Below are 25,201 nucleotides of genomic sequence, written 5' to 3' on the forward strand. Positions count from 1 at the left end.
CCTAAAGTCTTTATTTTTCAAAAGATTTCCCCCACTTGCACATGTTTAATGAAGAGATTTTCTATTCTCTTTTTCTATTACTCTCTCGGTCCCACACGTCCTCTGCGTGTATCAGAACACACGAGAAATTAATCACAACAAGGAGAGGGTATTCCCCGGCTGCCTGGGATTGAACCCGCGACCAGCATGACGGGAGAGCCACTCCTTACCGAGTTGGCCAAAGAGGCATCCCTTTCGCTGAATGGGTTATGGGAGGCTCACTCATCAGGCCGTCGCCGCACTACACATGCTCACCACCCTTCTCCCCCACTTCGAACCTATGATGCCCTCTAGCCCCCCAAAAGTCTGCCCAAATTACAGGGCTGCATCAGTTTCATTTCTTTACTCCCCAGTTCTTTTTTGTGAAGTAATAGAATATTTCAGGACTACTTCTTTTTTTGCCTTTGAAAGTTAATTTGGCATTTCTGCTGCATTTGATAGACATCAGATTTTATTGATGATTACAAAGGGTAATGACAACTGTATCTTTCAGTGAGTGCTGACCGTAATGCAGAATATCTGGCTCGGCATCATCAGGCAAATATTGTAATATCAACCAGTGCTATGAAGGTTCTTGCTGACAATCATGGCCCAAACTTTTATAAAGAATGGGATATTCCTGTGGAGGTGAAATCATATGTAGAAAAAGGTAAGATCTTAATATTACATATCATGTAATAAGATACTGCACCATTAATTGTTGCATCTCCTGTGTAGTTCATTAGTAATTTTCATAATTTAATTGTAAATGTTCTCTACCTCTCACATTTTATTATTGTATTCTCCATTTTATTTATGCTGAATTGAGAATTCTGTTGGATTAGCACTATTTCCTGTGGTATTCTAGTTCTCATCATTGATGCTCTCCTCTAGTACAGGGCAGGCCAGCCCAGGTTACATTCTTGAGAAACTGTTTTATAACTGAAAATTTGTTGTGCAGAGTATTATAACATGGGTTAAATGTAGGTTGATTCCAGGACCCTGACTTTTCCCTATCTAACTTTTTTTTTCTGTTTTTTGTTAAATCTGTGTATTTTCAGACTCCCTAACCACTTATTTACAAATATGGACACCTGCCTTTGTACCCTGAACCCTGCATACAAGGCAAATCCATGAAAAGATAAAACCTACCCCCAAACCAATTATATTCATTAAGTTTCATTAACTATAACTCTTTAGGAACTAATTAACAGGAGGCGCATCGCTTCACTCACCCACTGGCTCCACCCCAGATGGTTAATGCACCAGGCCTCTGTGCAGTGGCCCTTCCCTTTCTAGCCCCCTTCTAGAATCAGTTAACTTGCCCCAGCCAATAGTTACATGGAAATCCCCTTGGTCCCCTCCACTAATGGTTGTCTCTTACAGAGACAACCCTATGAGCAGCAGCATCATCTGGGAGGCATGCCATGTGCCCAAATAGCCAAAGTTGCTGTTCATTGACTAAGCTGGTATTATCCCTTGATTCAGCTTCATGAAGTAATTACTGGTTCAACACAAAGTCATTCCACCAATACCCCATGACCCCATGAAGGCCCTTGGTGCCAAAGGCATTGACATGCCTACCCAAGTCTATTCAGTGTCCATGTCTCAGCCATGCAGCAAGACAAGGAGCACAAGTGACTTGAAGATTCAAATCTTTGTCCATCTTTATAGATATCAACAACGTCATATAGTCGTGTTGAACGAGTCCATCACACCATAGGCTAGGACAATCCATTGATTGGCTTCGTGGTACGACCTACCAGTATTATGCACTTAGCTGCCAAGGCATGTGAAACTTTTGGTGACCTCATTGTCCTCATCATTTGAATGAACAGACTGAACTGTGACATTCAACAAGCCTCCAAATGACTGGACCTTGGTTTTGGCCCAGGATACCTTCAGTCAGTGGCCTCACATCCTCATACAGCACTTTGAGAGCAATGACCAGGACCTCCAGCAATTCCACAAGAAGTACAGAATCATCAGCAAACACAAGATCAGTGGCCTTGATGTTGCTAACAGATACTCCACAATGACTTTGATCAGCAACTTTGATATCCATTCTATAGTAGGGGGACCAGAACTGAACTGCATAATCGAGATGAGGTCTAACTAGTGCTAAGTAAAGTTTTAGGATGACCTCAGCGCTCCTATTGCTTACGCTCCTTGAGATGAAACCCAGTACTCTGTTTGCCCAATTTTTAGCCCGAATGCATTGAGCCCTAGGACGGAGGTCAGCGCTCACTAGGACTCCTAAGTCTCTCTCACACCCAGACCTGCTTAGAGGAGTGTCATTTAAGGAGTAATTGTGTGAGAAGTTATTCCGGCCTACACTCAGAATGCTACACTTCCCGACATTGAATTCCATCTGCCACTTCCCCGCCCAATCACATATGTAGTCTGTCAAGCTCATCCTGGAGAACGCTTACATCTCTGTCTGATTGGATTACTCTACCGATCTTGGTATCATCTACGAACTTACTGACATCACTACTAATTCCTGTGTCCAAGTCATTGATGTAAATAACAAAAAGCAGAGGACCCAGCACCGACCCTTGTGGGACTCCACTCATAACACTGCCCCATTCAGATTTTTTACCATTGATTTGCACTCTCTGCTTCCTACCCCTAAGCCACGTCCTGATCCAGTTCAAAACTTTCCCATCTATACCATGAGCCTGTAATTTTAGTAATAGCCGGTGATGGGGAACTTTGTCGAACGCTTTACTGAAATCTAGATACAATATGTCATAGTCTTCATCTCAGTCAACCGCCTCGATCACTTTAGTGTAGAAAGACAACAGGTTAGTAAGGCAAGATCTACCCTTTGTGAACCCATGCTGTGAATCATGAATTAAATTATGCTTCTCTAGATGGTTCCGAATGCTCCCGGCTATAATTGACTCCAACATCTTTCCTACAGCTGATGTTAAGCTAATTGGGTGATAATTTGAGGTTGCTGACTTGTCTCCCTTTTTTTAAATCAGTGTCACATTAGCTACTTTCCATTGATTGGGCACATACCCAGAATATACCGACATTTTAAAGATATCGGTAGTGGGCCACTAAGGACCTCATCAAGAAGAACAGCTTCCCGCAGAGATGTGTGGGGGTCTGCAATGGGCTGGAGAGGGAAGTGGGACAGGCTAAGTCAGTAAGCGCATTTAAGGCCAAATTAGACAGAAGTACGTAGTTGGAAAGACGGGACAGCACAAGCATAGTTCCGTTCCTGTAAATCACAACTAGATAAATACAACTAGGTAAACACACACACACACACACACACACACACACACACACACACACACAGGAGTAGAAGGAGAATGGTTAGCAGGAATCAACTGATATATATATATATATATATATATATATATATATATATATATATATATATATATATATATATATATATATATATATATATATATATATATATATATATATATATATATATATATATATATATATATATATATATATATATATATATATATATATATATATATATATATATATATATATATATATATATATATATATATATATATATATATATATATATATATATATATATATATATATATATATATATATATATATATATATATATATATATATATATATATATATATATATATATATATATATATATATATATATATATATATATATATATATATATATATATATATATATATATATATATATATATATATATATATATATATATATATATATATATATATATATATATATATATATATATGTGTGTGTGTGTGTGTGTGTACAAACTAAAATACTAATATTGGTACAGTATTACACACCTCTGTTGTGCAGTTAGTCCGCTTGCCAGCAATGTGAACCCGGAAATGTTGAGTACCCCAAAGTTTTAAGTTTAAAATGAACAGTGGTCGTCAGCAATTAGAAATTGCCGGATGCTAACTTTCATATGTTGGGCAATTAGCACAATTTGCAAAATTAGCCTTAATTAGTATAATCACCTGTGACCATATTTCAACGACTAGTGGGCCAATTTTGAAGAAGTTTCAACCAGTTTAGAAGTCTTAGAGGATTCTGAATTGACTGGATGGACAGATGACTTAGATATTTTAAATGATTGAAATAATTTCAACTCTGCTTTAAACTGCACTATTTTTATGTACTCACTTATCAAAACATATGTATTTGAGATCATTGAAAAAAAAAGTCATTTATTCACAAATTTATTATTTATACCCAAAATTATCAGAGCTGAAAAATAGGTGTACATCAACAAAAAGTGTCTTGCACTTCTAATACTCTGCACTGTTATAAAGCATAGTCTCATCAAAAAACTCATCCTCATCGTTTTCGTCTTCTTCTCGTGACTCAACATTGTTGTCATATTGCTCTTCTTGGTGTGAGTGTGCAAGTGAATTGCAACATGTACTATCATAGCCTTTGCAGAAGCAGTAGCTGGTATAGGCCAGGCCTGCAGCAATGCAGCTGCACTTTGCTGTTAAACGAGCAACGGGGCTTGCATTGAAGATGCCCATCTTCAATGCAAGCCCCTGGGTTAAAGCCCTGTTTAACAGCAAAGTGCAGCTGATCATTGCTGCAACCTGGCAGATACCAGCTACTGCTTGCATTGAAGATGGGCATGTTGCAATTCACTTGCACACTCACACCAAGAAGATGACTTCCTCTCCCTCCTCGCCTTTATTCTTGCTCCATCCAAACTCTGTGATGTCCACGGCTGGTGGGTTAGGGCAGTCTGCTGCTTTCCAAAGCAGCACCTGTAGATGGGCACACCATCCATGGAGGAAAGCGTTGCACTCTGTAGGAGGCCGTGTCTTCAGTGCTGGGAGGGGTTTGCGCTTTCGGTAGATGTCATATCTGGCGACATTGAGAGATGCCGACTCCCTTTGGTTGTAGAGAGCCAGGAAGAACCTACTCACTGCCTCTGTAATCTGTAAATCAGTATCTCCCTACTCTCCGATGAAGTGAAGCAGGTTGCCAGGTACTTCTCTCATGGCCTTGATTGCAGACACCTTCCCATTCCCGGCAGGATAGGAGGTAGTGTCGCATCCAGAGAGAGCATGCATAGCCAGGATGGAGCGACAGTGCTCACCGAGATTCTCTGCTGTCGAATTGATGTTGAGAATAGTGCCATCCCCTCTCTCCATCTGCAGGTGACATGTGATACCCACCTTCCAGCACCTATAGACCATGAGTACGAAAACATCAGTGTCGTCACTGAGAATGCGGACAGTTGTGGCTCCATGACTGGCTGCATCTAACATGTATGAGATGAGGGAAATGTCTGCCTCATCATGAGTGACAACACTGTCTGCTTTGCTGACCCTCTTGATGTGATCTCCTATGCTGTGTGTGCACAGGAGCTCACCCAGTCTCCATTTGTTTGTCTTGTTCTTCATCACTTTGTTGCGGGTAGGTAGAGGGGTGAGAGTTTGTACTCTATTGAGCTCTCTCTGGCTCTTCTCTGCCTCTTATGGTCTTTGGCAGAGACTTGCTCATACCGGTCAAAGATGACAAATGTTTTGGTGATGTAGTGATTAAGCATGTGCCCCATGCTGGCTGCGAGGTCAGCCACAGTGCCTGACAATGGCCACACAACATGGTAGATGAGCTGCGATACATCAACGAGTACAACATGTGGTGGGTGGGGGACGGGGGTCAATGATTCCAAGACGCTGGACGATCACAGACTTGTTACCCTTCCTGAGGCATCCATACTCATCGATGATGGATGCAGGGACCGGGTCGAGCTCGTACTTAAAGAGGACAGAGAGCGTCATTTCTCTCTTGCTCCCCACCACCAGGAGCAGAGCAAGCAGCGCCTCAAGGTCACATATGATCTTCCCATTGACCTTCACTTTTTTTTTGTTGCATTTCATTGTCACCACCTAATTGAGATGGGCGCATGAAACCTCTCAGGAAGTAATGAAGAGAACTATTTGCTCATGTCCTGTCTGATCTTCAGTGCATCTTGCAAATAGTTTGCCCAAACGAAGCATTCAAATGGAACAATAAAGCGAAACAGAAATTTCAGTGCGCCAGGCCTATGTTTGCGAGGGTGAATGCTTATTTTGCTAATTGTGCTAATTTCTGAGCATATCAAAGATAGCATTCGGCAGTTTCTATGTGCTGGGGACTCATACTGTACATTTCTAACACAAAACGTTAGGGTCCTCGACATTTCCTGGTTCACACTATTCTCTATAGTCTGGCAAGTAGACTAAGTGGTTAGCATGTCTAGCAATAAATTCATGGGCCTGGATTTGAATCATGGCCCAGGCAGTCTGTGCACAGTTCACCCAGTTGTTCATTCTCCCTTCCAAGTTGGGGAATCCTAGAGATGGTAAATTGGGTAACCCAGATGTCACTGGGCCTGTGTCCCACGATAATGGGTTCTTAACCACCAGAAACTCAATGGCTAATGCAATGGAGATGAGCACCAAGGTGATGCACAGCTATATCATATGCCCCAAAATTTACCTATTACAGTACTTTCTTGTGCATTCCATTTTTCCACCCTCCCTTTCTCATATGTAATTAGATAATCTACTTTCCCATTTCAGCAGGAGTTTACACACCCAATTACCAAATTTACTCAAATTTATATTGTAATTATTGCATTTTTTTAAGTATCTATACCTTTTGCAGATGCAGATGGAAGAGAAACCAACCACAGAGTGGTTTATATAGATAAGCCAATGCCCAAGAAAATCTGGACTCCATTAGAGAAGAAACAATTATATTTCAAGAAAGCTGCTTTGGCAAAATTCACGGTGATTAAAAAGACAGGAATGTTCAGGTGAGCTTTTTGTAATATGAAAAAATCCATTTTTTGTACACTCAACCCTTGATTTAACGGATTTCAGATTTAACGGACCACAAAATCTCTACGGACAAATACCCAGCAACGGATATTCTGTCCATTGCTGGGTAGATTTGTCCGGTGTGACACCAGCTTTAGAAACGTCAAAACCCTAAACTGAAGGCCACGCTGCACAAATTACACCCACACGTGTAGTGCGGCGACGGCCTGATGAACGAGCCTCCCATAACCCACTTAGCCAGTGGGGTACCTCTTTGGCCGACTCGGTAAGGAGTGGCTCTCCCGTCACGCTGGTCGCGGGTTCAATCCCAGGCAGCCGGCGAATACCCTGATCTTGATTAATTTCTCGTGTTATTTTGATACACGCAGAGGCCGTGTTGAGAAATAGGAAGGATAGAAAATAAGCTCGTCGGGACATTACAGTGGTGTATAGCAGGCATCATCCCTCCTCTCCTGCAGTTGGTTTCCAAATGGGAGTTGGAGTATGTCTCAAAGGGACATTGTGGAGTTATGTCTCAAAGGGACATGTCAACACAACAAAATAATTGACATACAGGGGAAAAAGCCGTCGGCGGCAGCCTGATGAGATGACCTCCCTATCCCCACACCCCCCAGGGGGGGTACCCTCTCTTTCCGACTTCATCAAGTAGTGGTCCACGTCACACACTTCATGGTTATTAATTTCTCGTGTTATTTCGATACATGCAGAGGCCGTGTTGAGAAATAGGAAGGATAGAAAATAAGCTCATTGGGGCATTACACATGCACTGCCTCATGGCCTCTAGCTCCACCCACTTTTCGGCCACAGGACAGGACACATCGTATTGTGTGTGTCTGCCTTTATGAGGAAAATTGAAAACCGTCGACATCTTTCGCTTGGCCACCCAGGCGCACGCGTGCAGACAGCCCCAGCCCCGAACAGCTGTCGGGCGGGTGATGGTGATGATGAGTGTCGGCGGCGAGACCCCCGCATCAGCGACACCCGAGCAGCATCCCCGTCGGTGCCCGCGCGTGTGTGGCTGTGTTTGTTATGGGTTTGGGCTTCTCAATTTGCCAATTCCCATCCTCCACATGTTGCACAGGACCCCTTTCCTTTCTTCCATCTCTTCTTTTTGAAAAAAAGAGATGGAAGAAAAGAAAGAAGTCCCGCGCAACATGTGGAAAACAAGAATTAGCAAATTGAGGAGGCCGGGCCCACAATAAACACAGCCACACACACACGGGCCCCAACGAAAGCACCGCCCGGGCGGCACCGATGCGGGGGCCACGTCGCCGACACCCATCATTACCACCACCATCATCAGCCGCCCGTCAGCTGCTCAAGCCCAGCCGCTTGCACATGTGCCTGGCCGCCCGGATCATAAAAAAAAAATTGTTCCGAGCTAGAAGGGAGGCTGGGTAGATTTGTCCGGTGTGACACCGGCTTTAGAAACGTCAAAACCGTATTTTCAAGCAACGAACCACCCTTCCCCCCTTTTAATCCGTTGAATCAAGGGCCGAGTGTATGTATTATTTGTATAGGCAAACCTCACTTTACAAATGGGCTATGGTCCTGAGAAACCATTTACTAAGTGTAAATTTGTGGTGCAAAGCAATTATTGCATGGGTGCAATGGAGTTTGGTTGCAGGATCCTGATCCATCCTTTTCTTTTTTTTTTTTTTTTTTGTTTTTTTTCTCTAAAGTTGCTTTTTGCATTTTAAGCCTCTCTAAGTAACAACTTAAAAATGTATCCTCCTCCTCTTGTGTGGTTTGTGTACTGAACTTCTTCCCCTCAGCATACAAATCAAATCCATGAATAGATCAAGTTTACTCCCAAACCGATTAAATTTACTGAGTTAGTCGCATTGCCTTCAGACTGTCTAGGAATCCATTAAGCACTATACAGTAAACCCTTGCTTTTATGGACCTCAAATGAATTTCGGCCATTATGAACTTTTGGGATCTGTCTAGAGCAGTGGTTCTTAACCTGGGGTACCTGTACCCCCAAGGGGTACGAAACCCTAAACCTGGGGGTACAAAACATGATAGCCAGTGCAATGGTACTGTATAATTACCATGAGAAAGTAAAACATATATTTTCCAAATTTTTCTCTCAATTACTTTTTAAAGTTAGTGCTGTAAACAATTTTCTTACCTTTGCTATGGTTTCATATATTCTTGATTTGATTGTAGTGGTACCCTGTCAAAGCTAGGTTTTGTGCCAGTTGAGAAACCTTTGTTGCAAGCATCTTATGAAGTTGCTCTTTTGTGTGCAAAGAAGAAAGAAGCTCACACTATTGCAGAGGAGCTTGTGCATTAGAAATGGCAAAAATAGTGTTAGGGACAGAAGCTGAAAAGAAGCTTAAACTGGTACTTCTGTCAAATGACATTATCCATTCAATGATTAATGATATGAGTCGAGATATCTTGCAGCAGGTGATAACAGACCTGAAAGCTAGTCCTGTCAAAGTGAGTATTCAGCTGGATGAGTCAACTGACGTTAGTTTTTGCAGTCAGTTGATGGCATTTGTTCGGTATATGAAGGAGAAAGAAGTGGTGGAAGAATTCTTATTTTATAAACCTCTGAAAACTACTGCAAAAGCAATCGATGTGTTCAATCTTGTGAAAGAGTTTTTCTTGGAACATGGAATGACTCTCAACATGTGTGGGTCAATTTGCACTGATGGAGCCCCTGTCATGCTTGGAAATAAATCAGGCCTTGCTACCCTCGTGAAAGAAGAGGTTCCCCATGTAACTGTCACTCACCATGTGTTACATCGTCATGCACTTGTTACAAAGACATTGCCAGAAAAATTGAAGACTGTTTTATCGGTTGTTGTGCGTGCCGTATCAGAAGACGGGTGCATCTTTTTGTGAAGAAATTGGACCTGACCACATGCAGTGTTCTTTACCACACAGAAGTGAGGTACCTTTCCCGTGGCAGGGTACTTACACGTGTCTTTGAACTTCATGAGGAAATTATGCAGTTTCTTAGAAATCAAGGCAGTGAAATTGCTGACCATTTTGAAAACAGGGAGTTCATTTTGTCTCTGGCATATCTGGCAGATGTATTCATGCACCTCAATGAACTGAATGTCTCTATGTAAGGAACAGGAATGAATATGATAACCGCCAGAGAAAAGTTATCTTCCCTCACCAAGGAGCTTCCAATGTGGATAAAATGTATTGAAAGTGGAAATTTTGCTAACTTCCCTTCTCTTGATCAGGCTGCTAGTGCTGAAGAAGAGCTGCCCATCGTGAAAGAAGTAAAAGAATATTTGCAAGAACTGATTCAGTCCTTCCAAGGGTATTTTCACCTTGGAGAAGTTTCTGTGGCACAAAGATGGATACGGGATAAATTTCTTTTCAACCTTGATTCCATAGACAGAATCTGAATGGAGTTTGAAAAAATGCAACTGGATATGTTTTGGTGTGCACAACTCAAAACATTCCCACAGTTAGCAGGGAGAGCTTTGGAGGTCCTCGTGCCATTTACAATTACATACTTATGTGAAATAGGTTTTTCAACGCTCCTACACATCAAGACAAAAGCCAGAAACCGTTTGGATGCAAGTGATGACATGTGTCTGGCACTTTCAATGGTAGCCCACATCCACAACGTAAACAAAGCAGTCGCCCTGTATCAACTTGGCGTCACCTGCTAAAGTATTGGCTGTCGCGGTCTGTGCTGCCATTACCCAAGTTATGGACTTGTTACTGCAATTAAATGGAAGGAAGAAGCAGTTGTGGGCACGATCATGGCTTCAAAGACGGGAGGACAGGAGTGTTTACTAAAACCTTGTCAGAGAACTGCTGTGAAGACCAATGTTGTGTTCCTGACCCAATAAATACTGTTCTTGCAGTGATTCATGGGTAAATTTATGTGAAATATCATCTTGCTATTTTCAAAGCACAAAACTGTCAATGTGCTTAATGCAGGCCCGTAATTTTGGCAGATTTTTTTTGGGGTGGGGGGTGGGGGGGGGCATCATAGGTTCATGAAATGGGGGAGTTGGCGAGTGAAGAGAGCTAAACCATCCTGTTGGGGGATGCGTGAGAACAGCTCTGTTAATCATCAAGTCTTTGTTTGTTTGCATTCACTTCTGAGCATACGTAGTTGGTGGAAGGTCAGCCAGGAACACAACACCGGAAGTCCTACAATTTTCAGACTCGAGAAAAGAGGTTTTTGAACTGTGGTTCCACAGCATGGGGTGTTGTTTTATCTTGTCAATTAAATAGTAAACAAAGCAGCTCTGCCAGTCCACTTTAGGAGTCTCTTCATGGCCATCTTCCACTGCTCCTCACACTTTAGCCACCACTGTTGTCTGTTTGTTTACATGCAGCCACACTGTTGCTCGTACACACAACCGGCAACTCGCTCTTATTTGGGCATATGGGCAACCATGGTTGCCTGGAGCCCCAGCGGTTGGAGGAAAACGGCCAGTGTGACCACCTCCTAACCTTTTCGTTGCTAAATCCTCACAGCGAGGACTATCGTAACTTGCCGGTGGTGCTAAATCCTCGCTGTGAGTTCCAGTTGCACTCAAATTTCCTGCGTATAAGAGTGTTACAACACTATTTCTCACCCCACAGCATTGCCAATTCAGTGGGTTTTCCACTATATTTGGTGGGAAATCATATCAGCCTAGAGCAGAAAATATATGGACAAGTAACTGGCCGATGTTCTCGTCCAATATAGCGGCATTTTTGCATAGCTTCACCAATCACCTGATTGATTTTTTGAACAAGTAGTTTTAAATATTTCAGTTGGCTATACTACCCTTCCCCGCATCACTCTCAGTTGCCTCCCAAGGATGGCCGCGCGCATATACTGCAGGGAAAAGCTCAATAGTACAACAAGTGTTATCGACTCTACACGGCACATATGAAATAATATAACAGCATACAAAACCGAGTCTTATAGATCTGGGCCTCCTCTTTCCAATGGTGTTTTGTTGTTTTAGCTGTGATGAATAGTTTTTGAAATATAGCGTTTAAAAGAGACCCCATCATTGGGCTGCCCGAGTGCGCCTGGGGGTGATCGTCGCGTCCTGCACCACGCACAATGAAAGGGTTAAGGCTGCGCACGTGACGCCGACGGTAGGTAGACGCGGCCTGTACATGTCAAAGCAGCACGAAACATGGGGCGATAATGCATGAAAGTCGGGGTGGTAAGAATTTAGGACTAAGCATGAAACTCGAGGATAGTGAAACTTGGATAGCGTGAAACTCGGGAGGGTACTGTACTTTACTCATGCCAAAATTTATTTATATTTATGTATATATATTTTTTTCTTTCAGAATGGAAACACCTTCTATCTTCAAGTCCTCAGAGGCAGACAAATGTGATACTGATGGTGCATCAAGAAGTGTAACAAAATATGATGGTCCCTTCATGGATCTTTCTTACACTGCTGACTGTGATGTCTTTGGAGATGAATCTATAGGTAGTGAAGATATCAAAAGGAAAATTAAGGAAAAAAAAAAATCTCCAACAAAAGCTGCCAAATCAGAAATGGATTCACTGAATAATTCTAAGGACAGTGACCAAGATGGTGAAGAATTTTTAAACATTAGTGTAGATGAAGGGAAATCTATTGATGCCCCTCAAATATCAGGAGAGACAGTTGAAAGTGAACATAAGACCAGTGCTTCAGAATTAGTTGGGGATCTTTTTAACAACAAGAAAGTTTCTGTAGAACCCCCTCCCCTAGACAAAGCTCCAGTACAGAACATTCAAAATGATACAAATCAGAAAGATTCTAATGTCAACTCAGAAAATTTCTTAGATAATTTGTTAACCATGCAAGACTCAATGTTAAAACCATTGCAAACTCAAAGTGAGACAACAAGAGGGAATGATGGTGCCATAACCTCAGCCTCAGACAGACATCCACAGAAGCCCTGGACACACACACTGCACACAAATTGGAAGAAAGTTTTTCAGGTATGTGAGATAAAAAAAAAAAATTTCTATTTCCCTTTCCTGCCATGCATTTCAGCCTTTCACTATAATATTATCAGTAATGTACCTGAGGTATTAAAATTAGTTATTCTGTTACTTTCTCCAAATAACAGTTATAGGTTTGGGAATCAAACTCATCTGCTTTCTTATGTTATGCTGCTCCAACCTGTGTGTGATAGATTTTTGAAGTGTTTATTTGCAGATATGGTGACTCAGAAGAGGTAAGTTTTAGGTTAATAGAAAAGTACCTAAAGACTAGAGGCTTTATCTATCTATCTGTGTAAATCTCTGTCATACTTTCCCCCCACAGAAACTTCTTCCAAGGGGATGGCCACTTAAGTCTCCAATTTTCCTCATTCCTGCATTCACTTTTCACTGATTCAATTCCTCACCTGCCAACTCTGTCCAGTACTCATCACCTTTATTATTACATTTTACTCCCCTTGTTACTCTGCTAGTTATGATGTGATGGATGAGCAGTTCGATGCCTGGTTCACCTTTCTAAATCCAGTGAAACCTGTACTATGGAACGGACACTTGCCCCAGCCTTCTCATTAAGCTGCGAATTTTGGAAAATCAACCGTTTTGGTGTGAATCACCATAGCTCCCTTATTTCTGGGGCTACGGAAAAGTTTTTGGTATTAATCAACGGCAAAATGAAAGGGCTATATTTTTTTTAATTAGCGATCGGGCTCGAAAAACAACTCGAAAGGGTAAAAAATCAAATAAATTCTCAAAAAATGACTTTGGGGGGGGGGGCATTTTTGAGTTCCCAACCTTGAAAACCACTCATTTTTTGAGAACTTCAAAAAACTTATTTAACAAGTAATAAAGCCCTCCCAATGTGCTTTCCAATATGGTGCATAACTTTTCCCTACTCCCAGTAATTTCGTCGCTAGAGCTAGAAACGTAAACCCTGTCGAGAGCGATTTTGACGAACTTCATACACTTTGCCGTTTTTGTCTAGTGTGGCATTGCTATTGCCTCTAGAAGGCTGTAATTTAGCATGTAGCCCCTCTTGGCAATGTAGTTTGACCAACTCGAAGGATTTTTTGATAGTTCAATTCCAAATTCGTCGTCGAGCTGTCACAAAATAGCCTGTTTCTCGGCCCTTTTGCCACGATTTGGACACATCCTAGTTTTTTGCTTCTAACTTTTTTATTTATTTAATGCTTTCCAATTTTTTTTCTGATTATTAATCTATATTAAAAGAGCTTTTATTTGCAACCAAGCACACCTTCCTAGTTTCAGTAGTTTTTGCTCAAGCTCGACCAGAATTCGCGACTAACATTCGCTAAATCTGACTCATTTCACGCGCTGCGACTAAAAACCTTCCTGACGCCACAAAAAATAATATATCTGCATAGAAATTCATATATGAACACTTCAATATGTTGACTAACTTGTATTAAAACCACTAAGATATCTAAATAAAAAAATGAACATTTTTTATAATCATTTCACTATATAAATCAACCTATATTAAGCACCTTATCATACATTTTTTTTTTTAGTATTCAACCATATTTCTTCCCATTTATGAATAATACATTTAATTTGCTTTCTTTTGATACCAAAAAAAATAAATATATATATATATATATATATATATATATATATATATATATATATATATATATATATATATATATATATATATATATAATATAATATAATATATATAATATATATATATATATATATATATATATATATATATATATATATATATATATATATATATATATATATATATATATATATATATAACTCGATTTACTCGAGTATTGTGTCCTTGAAGAGGTCGCGTAAATCAAAAACAATGTAAATCAAACAAGAGGTAGGTGTCTATTGAAAAATAAATATTCACTTATTCAGTGGAGAGAGAGAGAGAGAGAGAGAGAGAGAGAGAGAGAGAGAGAGAGAGAGAGAGAGAATATCCATATCACCGAAATATCCACTTAGGCACTCAGTCTCAGCCTCACTCATGTGAGGAAGAAATGAGGGACACCATGAGCGACTGGCTAGTATTGGTACCGGTACCGAGCAGTCTAGTGCTGGTACCGTACCGTATAGCTGGTACCGTTAGTACCGGTACTGGTACCGGTACCTGCCCAGTGCCTTCCCCTATTGTTGAGTAGCGTGGCAACGTGGGTACTGTATTGTTGTTCAAGTGGCGCACTGGAAGAACTGAGCTCAGATGTGTTACCGCGGCACCGTGTGAGTCCAGTTGCGTGAGACATCTGGTGGCCACTCCACAGCAGCGAGGGTGTTGTTGTTGTTGAGTAGCGTGGCAGCGTGGGTACTGTATTGTTGTTCAAGTGGTGCGCGGGAAGAACTGAGCTCAGCTGTGTGGCCGCGGCACCGTGTGAGTCCAGCTGCATGAGACATCTGGTGGCCACTCCATAAAATATCGCGTATAAGTGAAAAAACGTGTAAATTAAACATTTATTTGGATTTTGGACCCCGCGTTATTTCAAAAACGCGCAAACCAAACTCACGTAAATCGAGTCAGCTGTATATATATATATATATATATATATATATATATATATATATATATATATATATATATATATATATATATATATATATATTACCCTCTCGAGTTTCGCGCTTGTTTCATTCCGAAGGTATGGCGCTAAACTCGAGGATCGCGAAACTCGAGGTATTGAAATCCATGAAAAACGCTTATTGGTTCCGACCCGTGGAAAATAATGCCTTTTTTCGACTTTACTCCCTTGTTATCACAATTTTTTCGACTTTACTCCTTTGTTATCTCAAAATACATACCTTGTTAATAGGCAGTAAATGGGAAGTAAGAACAGATCGTTTTTAAGCCCCAGTTGAAGGCGGCTGCCTTACAATTGGCTGGCAGTTCTGAATACACGCTTGTTATCCAAGTGGTGTCGTCTGCCAAAGTAAGGGCGGTTGCTTGCGGTCACCCGTGGGACAGTTGGACAAACCTATATTTTTCTGGTAGTTTTCTGTGTGTTATGAAATAATCTGCTAACTCTTTCTGTTAAAAATCATGAAATCACTAATACCATGATTGACTTTTCAATGCCTATTGAACGTAATTAAACCGCTGCCGCCGCCGCAAAATAGCTCACAGAGAGGTTCAGCTTGCTTGCTGTTTCCATATTTCCCTCACCGCTCACAAAAATCACAAGCGGACAGACTAGAACAAAACCAGGCAAATTAATACTTTTAATGCTGTGTATTCCCACAGCGCGCATGCATGGTGGACAGCAGAATGACTAATTTCATCGGGGAGATATTTCTTGCAACACCGGCCAGTGTAGTGGACCTTCTTCTTTTGACCTGTAACGCTTTGTATTGCTTCTTAGGTCCTCCTTCTCCACACTTTTATACATCACAACATGCACTTAACCCTTTCATTGCTAAACGCTTGCAGCGGGCATTAGGCGTATTTGCTGGTGGCGCTAAACGCTCGCTGTGAGCTCCAGCCGCACTCAAATCTCCCGCATATGAGAGTGTTCCAACACTAATTCTCACAACACAGGATTGCCAATTGAGTGGGTTCTTCACTAAATTTGGTGGAAAATCATATCAGCCCAGCGCAGCAAATCTACGGATGAGTAACTGGTGGATGTTCTTGCCCAATATAGCGGCATTTTTGCATAGCTTCACCTATCACCTGACTGATTCATTGACCAAATAGTTGTAAATATTGCAGTTGGCAATACTCCCTTGCCAGAGTCTGAAAAAGAGATGTCCACAGTTCCCTCAATATGGCTGATCATCCCGCACACACCGATGTAAGTGTTAACATTCAACACTCCCTGAACGTGCATGTACATTCGCAAGAGAGGCATACATAACCGACTCCTATAGATCTGGACCTCCTCTTTCCAGTGGTGTTTTTGGTTTTTAGCTGTGATGAATAGTTTTTGAGATACAGAGGTTAAAAGAACCTCCCCATTGGGCTCCCCGACTGCGCCTGAGGGGATAGTCGTGTCAAGACTGTGTGCAAGGAAAGGGTTAAGGCCGCTTTCACAGTCATTTTGTTTGTTTTGATCGTTACCAATGGCGGCAATCGCTGCTTTAGTATTTCCAAGTGAAACTGGCCGATCAGGTAGTGGCGGCTGCATTGTTAGCCAAGCCCCGCACTTACCACACACTCTCAACATCTCTTGCTTCGTCTGCAGCCGCCACTACCCCATCGGCCAGTTTCACGTGAAATACTAAGCGCCGATCGCCGCCATTGGTAATGATCAAAACAAAGTGACTGTGAAAGCGGCCCTTAGTTACTTAACAGTGCACACTTATACACTTCACCCTGAACTTGGGTGTTTTTCTGTCCTTTTCTTTCCCTGATTTTGCTTTTCTATGCCCTTTTGCTATTTTTCACTGTTACTTTTCACCATCGCTGCCATGCATTACAGGTCAAAAGAAGAAGAAAAAGAAGAAAAGGAAAACAACACCGGGAGATCTACAATTTTCACAGACTTGAGAAAAAAGTTTTTGGACTGTGGTTCCCCAGCACGGGGTGTTCTCTTATCTTGCTAATCAAGTAGTAAGCAAAGCAGCTCTGCCAGTCCATTTTATGAGTCTCTTAGTGGGCCATCTTCCACTGCTCCTCACTCCTCTGCCACTGCCGTTGTCTGTTTGTTTACATGCAGCCGTTCGGTACCCACATACCCACGCTCGTACTCAACTGTTTTCCATTCATAAGGACAACCAACAACTCGCTCCCGGTTGGGCATATGGGCAACTGCGGTTGTTCATAGCCCCAATGGGTGGACACCACATTTTAAGGCAGCACGCATGACGCCGACGGTAGGTAGACGTGACCCGTACATGTCAAAGCAACAGGAAACTCGTGGCGGTAATGCGCGAAAGTCGTGATGGTAAGAATTTAGTACTAAGCGCTAAACTCGAGGATCGCGAAACCCGGATAACGCGAAACTCGAGAGGGTACTGCATATATATATATATATATATATATATATATATATATATATATATATATATATATATATATATATACATACAGGTAACTCTCGATTTACGCGAGTTTGGTTTACGCGTTTTTGAAATAACGCGGGGTCCAAAATCCAAAAAAAAAAAAAATTATTTACACGTTTTTTCCACTTATACGCGATATTTTATGGAGTGGGCACCAGATGTCTCACGCAACTGGACTCACATAGCGCCGCGGCCCCACAGCAGAGCTCAATTCTTCCCGCGCCACTTGAACAACAATACAGTACCCACGCTGCCACGCTACTCAACAATAGGGGTGGGCAGTTACCGGTACTAACGGTACTAGCTATATGGTACAGTACCGGTACCAGACTGCTCGGTACCGGTACCAATACTAGCGAGCCACTCATGGTGTCCCTCATTTCTTCCTCACACGAGTGAGGCTGAGACTGAGTGCCTGAGTGGATATCTCGGTGATATGGATATTCTCTCTCTCTCTCTCTCTCTCTCTCTCTCTCTCTCTCTCTCTCTCTCTCTCTCTCTCTCTCTCTCTCTCTCTCTCTCTCTCTCCATTGAATGAAGTGAATAAGCATATTATTCCCACCATCACTCGTAGGTTATGACAGAGAACTAGGCAAGACACAATTCACACGTTTCTGGTGACACACGCCATGCAGCTGTTTGTTGTATGGGTGTGGTTGTGTGGTTTGTAAACAATGCAAATGGCGGCCTGGCTGGTATTGCGCGAAATATCTCCTCGTACAAGACTCATGATGTACAGTTTCTGATATCATATTTACCCCATTATTCTCACTAATATCAATAATTAATAATGAACACATGGATATTTTTTTCCAAATGATTTTTTATGTAGCTTGTACTGCTCCTTAGTCATACAATCAAGCCACCTGTGACATCAAGATCAAGATCATACAAATGGCGCCCGACGGAAAAACGGGATAACATCGATTTAAATTTTGTATAGTAGTTATTAGATCACCCTGTATTCTATGGTAACATATTATGAGGCAGCTACGGACTATGAAGGATTATATACAATGATAAAGGAAAGTTTGCCGTTGTTATTGGATAAGACAAAAAAACAGACCCTTAAAAACACCCCAAAGAAGAAAAAATCATTAAAAATTTGTACATTCGGCGTACAAGGCGCAGGGCTAAACTTTCAGGCATTTTTTATGTGAAAAAGCTGCGCGCTATACGCTGAAAAATACGGTTTTATTTTAGACAGAAACCTACCTCTTGTTTGATTTACATTGTTTTGATTTACGACCTCTCCAAGCGCAATACTAGGTGTAAATCAGTTACTATATATATATATATATATATATATATATATATATATATATATATATATATATATATATATATATATATATATATATATATATATATATATATATATATATATATATATATATATATATATATATATATATATATATATATATATATATATATATATATATATATATATATATATATATATATATATATATATATATATATATATATATATATATATATATATATATATATATATATATATATATATATATATATATATATATATATATATATATATATATATATATATATATATATATATATATATATATATATATATATATATATATATATATATATATATATATATATATATATATATATATATATATATATATATATATATATATATATATATATATATATATATATATATATATATATATATATATATATATATATATATATATATATATATATATATTTACTGGGATTTAGAGCAGTCGGAAGTCGGAAGATAATGCAAATTGTTGTAATTAATGTAGCTAGTCATGTTCACTCAGAAAGAACTAGTTAAAAATTGTCACTAGTCAATTATAAAAAGTACAACAAACAAAAGTACATTAAGTCAGCTATTGAATATCAAACAAAGTTAGAAATTGTATGAAAAATTAATTAGATCAGCTAGACATGGCAACTGTGTCACTTCCTCCCAGAGCCCGCTGGGGACTTGCACCATTACTCCACGCCAGCATGCCCACCCTACCTCGCGCAGACCATACGTTTGAGCGAGATATGTTTTTCCCGAGACTTTCTACCCTATTTCCAGTGTTGATTTGGGGTAAACGACTTGCTCGGATAAAAGAGGAAGGGTCAAAATAGTAATACATGATCGTAACTCCAAACCCATGTGGTTGGCGCCTACCCCAATATTGCACGCGGCACTTCATATGTATGTGTGTGTGTGTGTGTGTGTGTGTGTGTGTATGTATATATATATATATATATATATATATATATATATATATATATATATATATATATATATATATATATATATATATATTTGGTGTTAAAAGAAAGCAAATTAAATGTATTATTCATAAATGAGAAGAAATATGGTTGAATACTAAAAACAAATAAGAAATAACATGTATAATAAGGCCCTTATTATAGATTTATATAGTGAAATGATTATAAAAAATAGTACCTTTTGTATTTAGATATCTTAAAGTGGTTTTAATACAAGTCAGTCATCATATTGAAGTGTTCATATATGAATTTTTATGCAGATATATTAATTTTTGTGGCGTCAGGAAGGTTTTTCATCGTTGCGCGTGAAAAGAGTCAGATTCGGCGAATGTTTGTCGCAAATTCTGGTCGAGCTTGAGCAAAAACTACTGAAGCTAGGAAGGAGTGCTTGGTGGCAAATGAAAGCCCTTTTAATACAGATTAATAATTAAAAACAAATTGGAAAGCATTAAATAAATAAAAAAGTTAGAAGCAAAAAACTAGGACGTGTCCCAATTGCGGCAAAAGGGCCGAAAAACAGGCTATTTTGTGACGGCTCGACGACAAATTTGGAATTGAGCTATCAAAAGTCTTTCAAGTTGGTCAAACTACATTGCCAAGAGGGGCTACATGCCAAATTACAGCCTTCTAGAGGCAATAGCAATGCCACACTAGACAAAAATGGCAAAGTGTCTGGAGTTCGTCAAAATCGCTCTCGACAGGGTTTACATTTTGAGCTCTAGTGATGAAACTACTGGGAGTAGGGAAATGTTATGCACCATATTGGAAAGCACATTGGCAGGGATAAATCATTTGTTAAATAATTTTTTTTTAATTCTCAAAAAATGAGTGAGTTTCAAGGTTGGGAACTCAAAAATAGTTTTTTTCCGAGTCATTTTTTGCGAATTTATTTGATTTTTTACTCTTTCAAGTCGGTTTTCGAGCCTGGTCGCTAATTAAAAAATATAGCCCTTCATCGATTGATACCATAAACTTTACTGTAGCCCCAGAAATAAGGAAGTTATGGCAATTCGCACCAAAGCAGTTGATTTTCCAAAATTTGCGGCTTAATGACAAGGGCGCCACAAAATCAAAAGAGTAAGCTGTCCATTACTTGAGATGTCACTGCTAAACCCCAAGGCCTTGGTGCAGTATTCAAAGCCTCACCACCTCATGCTACTAAGGCTCAACTTTATTATTATTACAAGAGATGAATCAGGTTGAGAGGAAGGAGTGCAGGCACTGTAAGCTGCTTGTTTAGTATTGGCCAAACACTTGAGACACCGAGAAAGAAAATGCAAGGGAAAGCAGTGAGAAGTAGAAAGATGATGAGATGATATACTAACTAACCAGTGGGGAGCATATGCCCAAGGGTGTGTTGCTTCACTCACTCACTACCATACTCCTGGCAGTTCTCCTGAGCAAGCTCACAAGCAGCTGTCCATCCATCCCAAGTCCTTCCCAGTAGGATCGGCTGACTTGCCTCAGCTGTGAGTTACATGAGCATCCCCTAGGTCTCCTCCACTCAGGGTTGTCTCATACAGAAACAACCTTGTGAGCATGATTGACATCACGGAGGCATGCCACGTGCCCATATAGCCGGAGTTAGCATTCATGAACTAAGCTAGTAACAGGCCTCAATTCAATTTCACGGAGTAGTCGCTGGTTTGACATGAAGTCATTCCAGTGATACCCCATGATCCTGCAAAGGCAATTAGTATCAAAGCATCAACGTGCCTCTCCAAATCACTATTCAAGTGTCCATGTCTCTCAGCCATACAGTAAGACAGGGAGCACAAATGACTTAAAGATTTGAATCTTTGTCTGCCTGCATAGATATTGACAATGCCATATACTCATATTGATTGAGTCCATAACATCAATGTGTCAGGCCAATCCGTCACATGACTTCCTGGTGAGACCCACCATTGCTATGCTCTACACTACTAAGGTATGTGAATCTTTTGCTGACCTCGACATCCTCACCACATGCATGAAGAAACTGAACTGTGTCATCCAGCAAGCCTCCAAATGACTGGACCTTGATTTTGGCCCACGAGACCTTCAGTCCCAGAGGCTTTGCTTCCGTTTGCACCACTTCGAGAGCCATCACCAGGACCTCCAGCGATTCCGCGAGGAGTACAGCATCATCAGCAAAACTAAGGTCAGTAACCTTGATGTCGCTAACAGATGCTCTGCAATGACTTTGCTCTTGCAACTTTGCCTAATTCTCAGTCCATGCATTCCATGTGGGAGGTGGTGGCTGAGTGGTTAGCGTGCAGGCATGGTGAGCATAAAAGACCTAGCATGGACTAGGTTCGAGTCCCCACCGAAACACACTGATTTTTCAACTCATTGCCAAATGGTGGAAGATTACCCACATGCTGTCTGGATCTTCAAACAACCTTAACTTCAGTGACTTCATTTAAGAGGAGCACCGGAGGTCAACACGGTCCAAGCAAGAGTCATACATCATGGCAGCCACTATAAATAAAATTAGCTTGTGCCAAAGGGCTGGGGCCATCCATAAGACCCATCAAGAAAGCCTACCGGAACTACAGACAGCACAAAAAAAAAATCCAAGTGTTGAAAAGTGACAGAGCAAGGATGCATCTCTGCCTCACTCCTGAATTAACAGGGAAGTAGGTGGAAATGCCTCCCCCACACTTCACAGCACTCATTCTCAGAGTAAAGGCCAATCATCAGATCAATAATCTGCACCAGCAGTAGTTGAGATAATTGTTGCAGTCCTATTGGTCTCCTTTCCTTTTTCAGATAGGGACAACCAGCCCCCTTTTCTAGTCAAGAGGAATGGCACCAGACAGCACTGCACACAACCCATGGATCATTGCTTCACCCCCAGCTTTCAATATCTCAAGCACTTAACAATCCACTCCCTTTATGTTACACCCAGACTAAAACTCATACATACCCTTATGTTTTCTCCATTCCATCTTGACACACCACATGCATCTCTTATATAATTGATTTCCACCATCTTTGTTTGCAATTGCTGTTTTGCACTCTCCATGTCAGCGGCATAGGAGAGACTTGGAAGGGTAGTGTTATTTTCATACCCTACTTACCCCCATTCTCCCCAGCACACATATTACTTTTCTGTCTTTCACTGCTATTTCCCCTACCTCCCCCTCCATGCTCCCATACCTACAGAAAGCTATCCCTAAGTTTCTAAATGAAATCACATCCTCCATCTTTGCTTTTGCCAAACAGATATTACAGTCATGCTGTCTGCTTGAACTTTTCAAAGGATTTTTTTTGTTCTCCAGATACTTTTTACTTCCATATTGGTCACTTCTGGTCTCCTCTCCACAATCTCATTTATCACAAATTTGAAATGCCTCTTCCATATTTCTTTTATATCCTCATTCCTTTCAACAATCACCCCATCTTTTCCTTTTGTCCTTCAAGTATCACTATCTTTTTACCTCCCCACCCACCCCCATTTTTCTCTGAACTCCTTTCTAGAAGAGATTTTTGTTCTCCTGTTGTTATTCTGATATATTAATACCATATTTCTTATCTACTTTCTCCTTTCTTTCCTGAACCAATCTTTTTATCTACACTTTCCTTTCTGCACTTCCTTTCTCATCTATTGCACTTCTTCTTTCTCTTGCAAATCATTTTATCCTGTACTGTCTCTTATCCATTATATCCCTTTCATTCCCCTTATACACACCTTATATCCAACTTTCAGGTGTATTTCACCAATTACTAAAATATCTAGACAAGAGGAAAATAAAAAAGTACTTTCTTTAGATGAGGAGATTGTAATAATCTATGACCTATATCAGGATACTGGCTTGCTGAATGTAACGTGGAAAGTGTTTTTTGGCTTAGACCATTTTACTTGTCTTTGATGGAATATTGGCACATGAAGACCCTGCCTAAAGAAAAGAAGAGCAGCTTTAAAAAATGGAAGGGTAGTGTATTATTGATACTTTATCAGGTGCCCATATCACACTATATCTTGGGCTAACAAAAACTTACCATTTCAGCCTCATATCTGTCCTGAAGGGACGGGCAAAAATGCCCACTATCATCTCTTTTCCCTGGGATCAAACACCTGTCAGTCCAGTGGTTCCTTCCAGTCCATGCGCATCCTTGTGAGAAGTAACCTTCATGGTCACTCTTACTTTAAAAATGAAGAGGTAAGTACAGTGATATAAAAAGTCAGCCTTGAATTGACAGATATGGTTATAAGTAATGTTTAATTTTCTTCCTATTACATCTGTAGTTGTGCTGCCCAAATCTGAGTTCTTCATTATTGTGGTCTGGGAACCTGCTGTCACATGGCTTGTTTGATTTCATGGATAATATTATTGTGATAGCCTATGGATAGGAAATAATTAAGTATCTGTTATATGCAGGTAGGAATAATGAATACTGTCATTTTATTTGATTTTGAGTTTCAAATTATAAATAATGTCAGAAACAGCTGTTTTGTTATGCTTTTCTAATTAGAGGGCAGCACCAGGGCTGTTTAACCCGAGAAAGGCGACAGACCTCAATTGAAGCTTGCCCGAGGATAGCCAACAAGCCTCAATTGAGCGCGATTTTTTAATGCGTACAGAAACCATGCCAGTAGGTCTAGATGGCTGAAAATTGGACTGGATCATGTAATATATGGTAACACTCAGTAGTACTACCCACTATCGCCCCACCCTCCCCCACCCCCAGCCAGCAGCAGACCCCTCACCCTACCCTCCCAGGCAGCTTCAGCAACATCATGCTCTAAATTTAGATTTATTGTACAGTCATCCCTCAAATAGTACTGCTCCCAATAGTACGGTTTCGGTTTTATACGGATTGTTATAGAATATTTTTTTAGGATAAATTTCCCGCTTGTCGCACCAAGTAGCCATGGCGTGAAGGGCAACACTTCTACCAGACAGTCACCCATGCGCATCCCCTCAGTCCATGTGTGGGCACAACATCAGGAACACTGTTTTGCCAGATTGAAACCTATGCTTCTCCATTACCACATTACATGAACATGGGATGCAAGAGACAAGCTAAAACACCTGCTGAAAGCACCCCAAAGCGTTCGAGAAAGGCATTCACCTTGCAGAATAATTCAGATTTAGGAGAATTTACGTTTTGGTATGAG

General features: G+C 40.5%; 1 protein-coding gene across 5 annotated transcripts in view; it reads left to right on the forward strand.

Moving 5' to 3' along the window:
- Nucleotides 1–25,201, forward strand: part of LOC127003447 (little elongation complex subunit 2-like) — a 134,987-nt gene that overhangs the window by 70,175 nt on the left and 39,611 nt on the right. For 4 of the 5 annotated variants that reach the window (XR_007757078.1, XM_050870168.1, XM_050870157.1 and 1 more), the window contains 4 exons: nucleotides 533–688; nucleotides 6,688–6,838; nucleotides 12,144–12,789; nucleotides 24,090–24,242. Coding sequence is in view for 4 of the 5 variants with exons in the window: in XM_050870168.1 (XP_050726125.1) it covers nucleotides 533–688; nucleotides 6,688–6,838; nucleotides 12,144–12,789; nucleotides 24,090–24,242 (1,106 nt within the window). In the remaining variant the exon portion in view is untranslated. Of the gene's footprint in view, nucleotides 1–532; nucleotides 689–6,687; nucleotides 6,839–12,143; nucleotides 12,790–22,072; nucleotides 22,160–24,089; nucleotides 24,243–25,201 lie in introns of those variants that run through there. The other variant, XM_050870184.1, reaches the window with a different exon arrangement.

This window comes from Eriocheir sinensis, chromosome 3 (assembly GCF_024679095.1).
Source record: "Eriocheir sinensis breed Jianghai 21 chromosome 3, ASM2467909v1, whole genome shotgun sequence".
In the NCBI taxonomy this organism is placed as follows: domain Eukaryota; kingdom Metazoa; phylum Arthropoda; class Malacostraca; order Decapoda; family Varunidae; genus Eriocheir; species Eriocheir sinensis.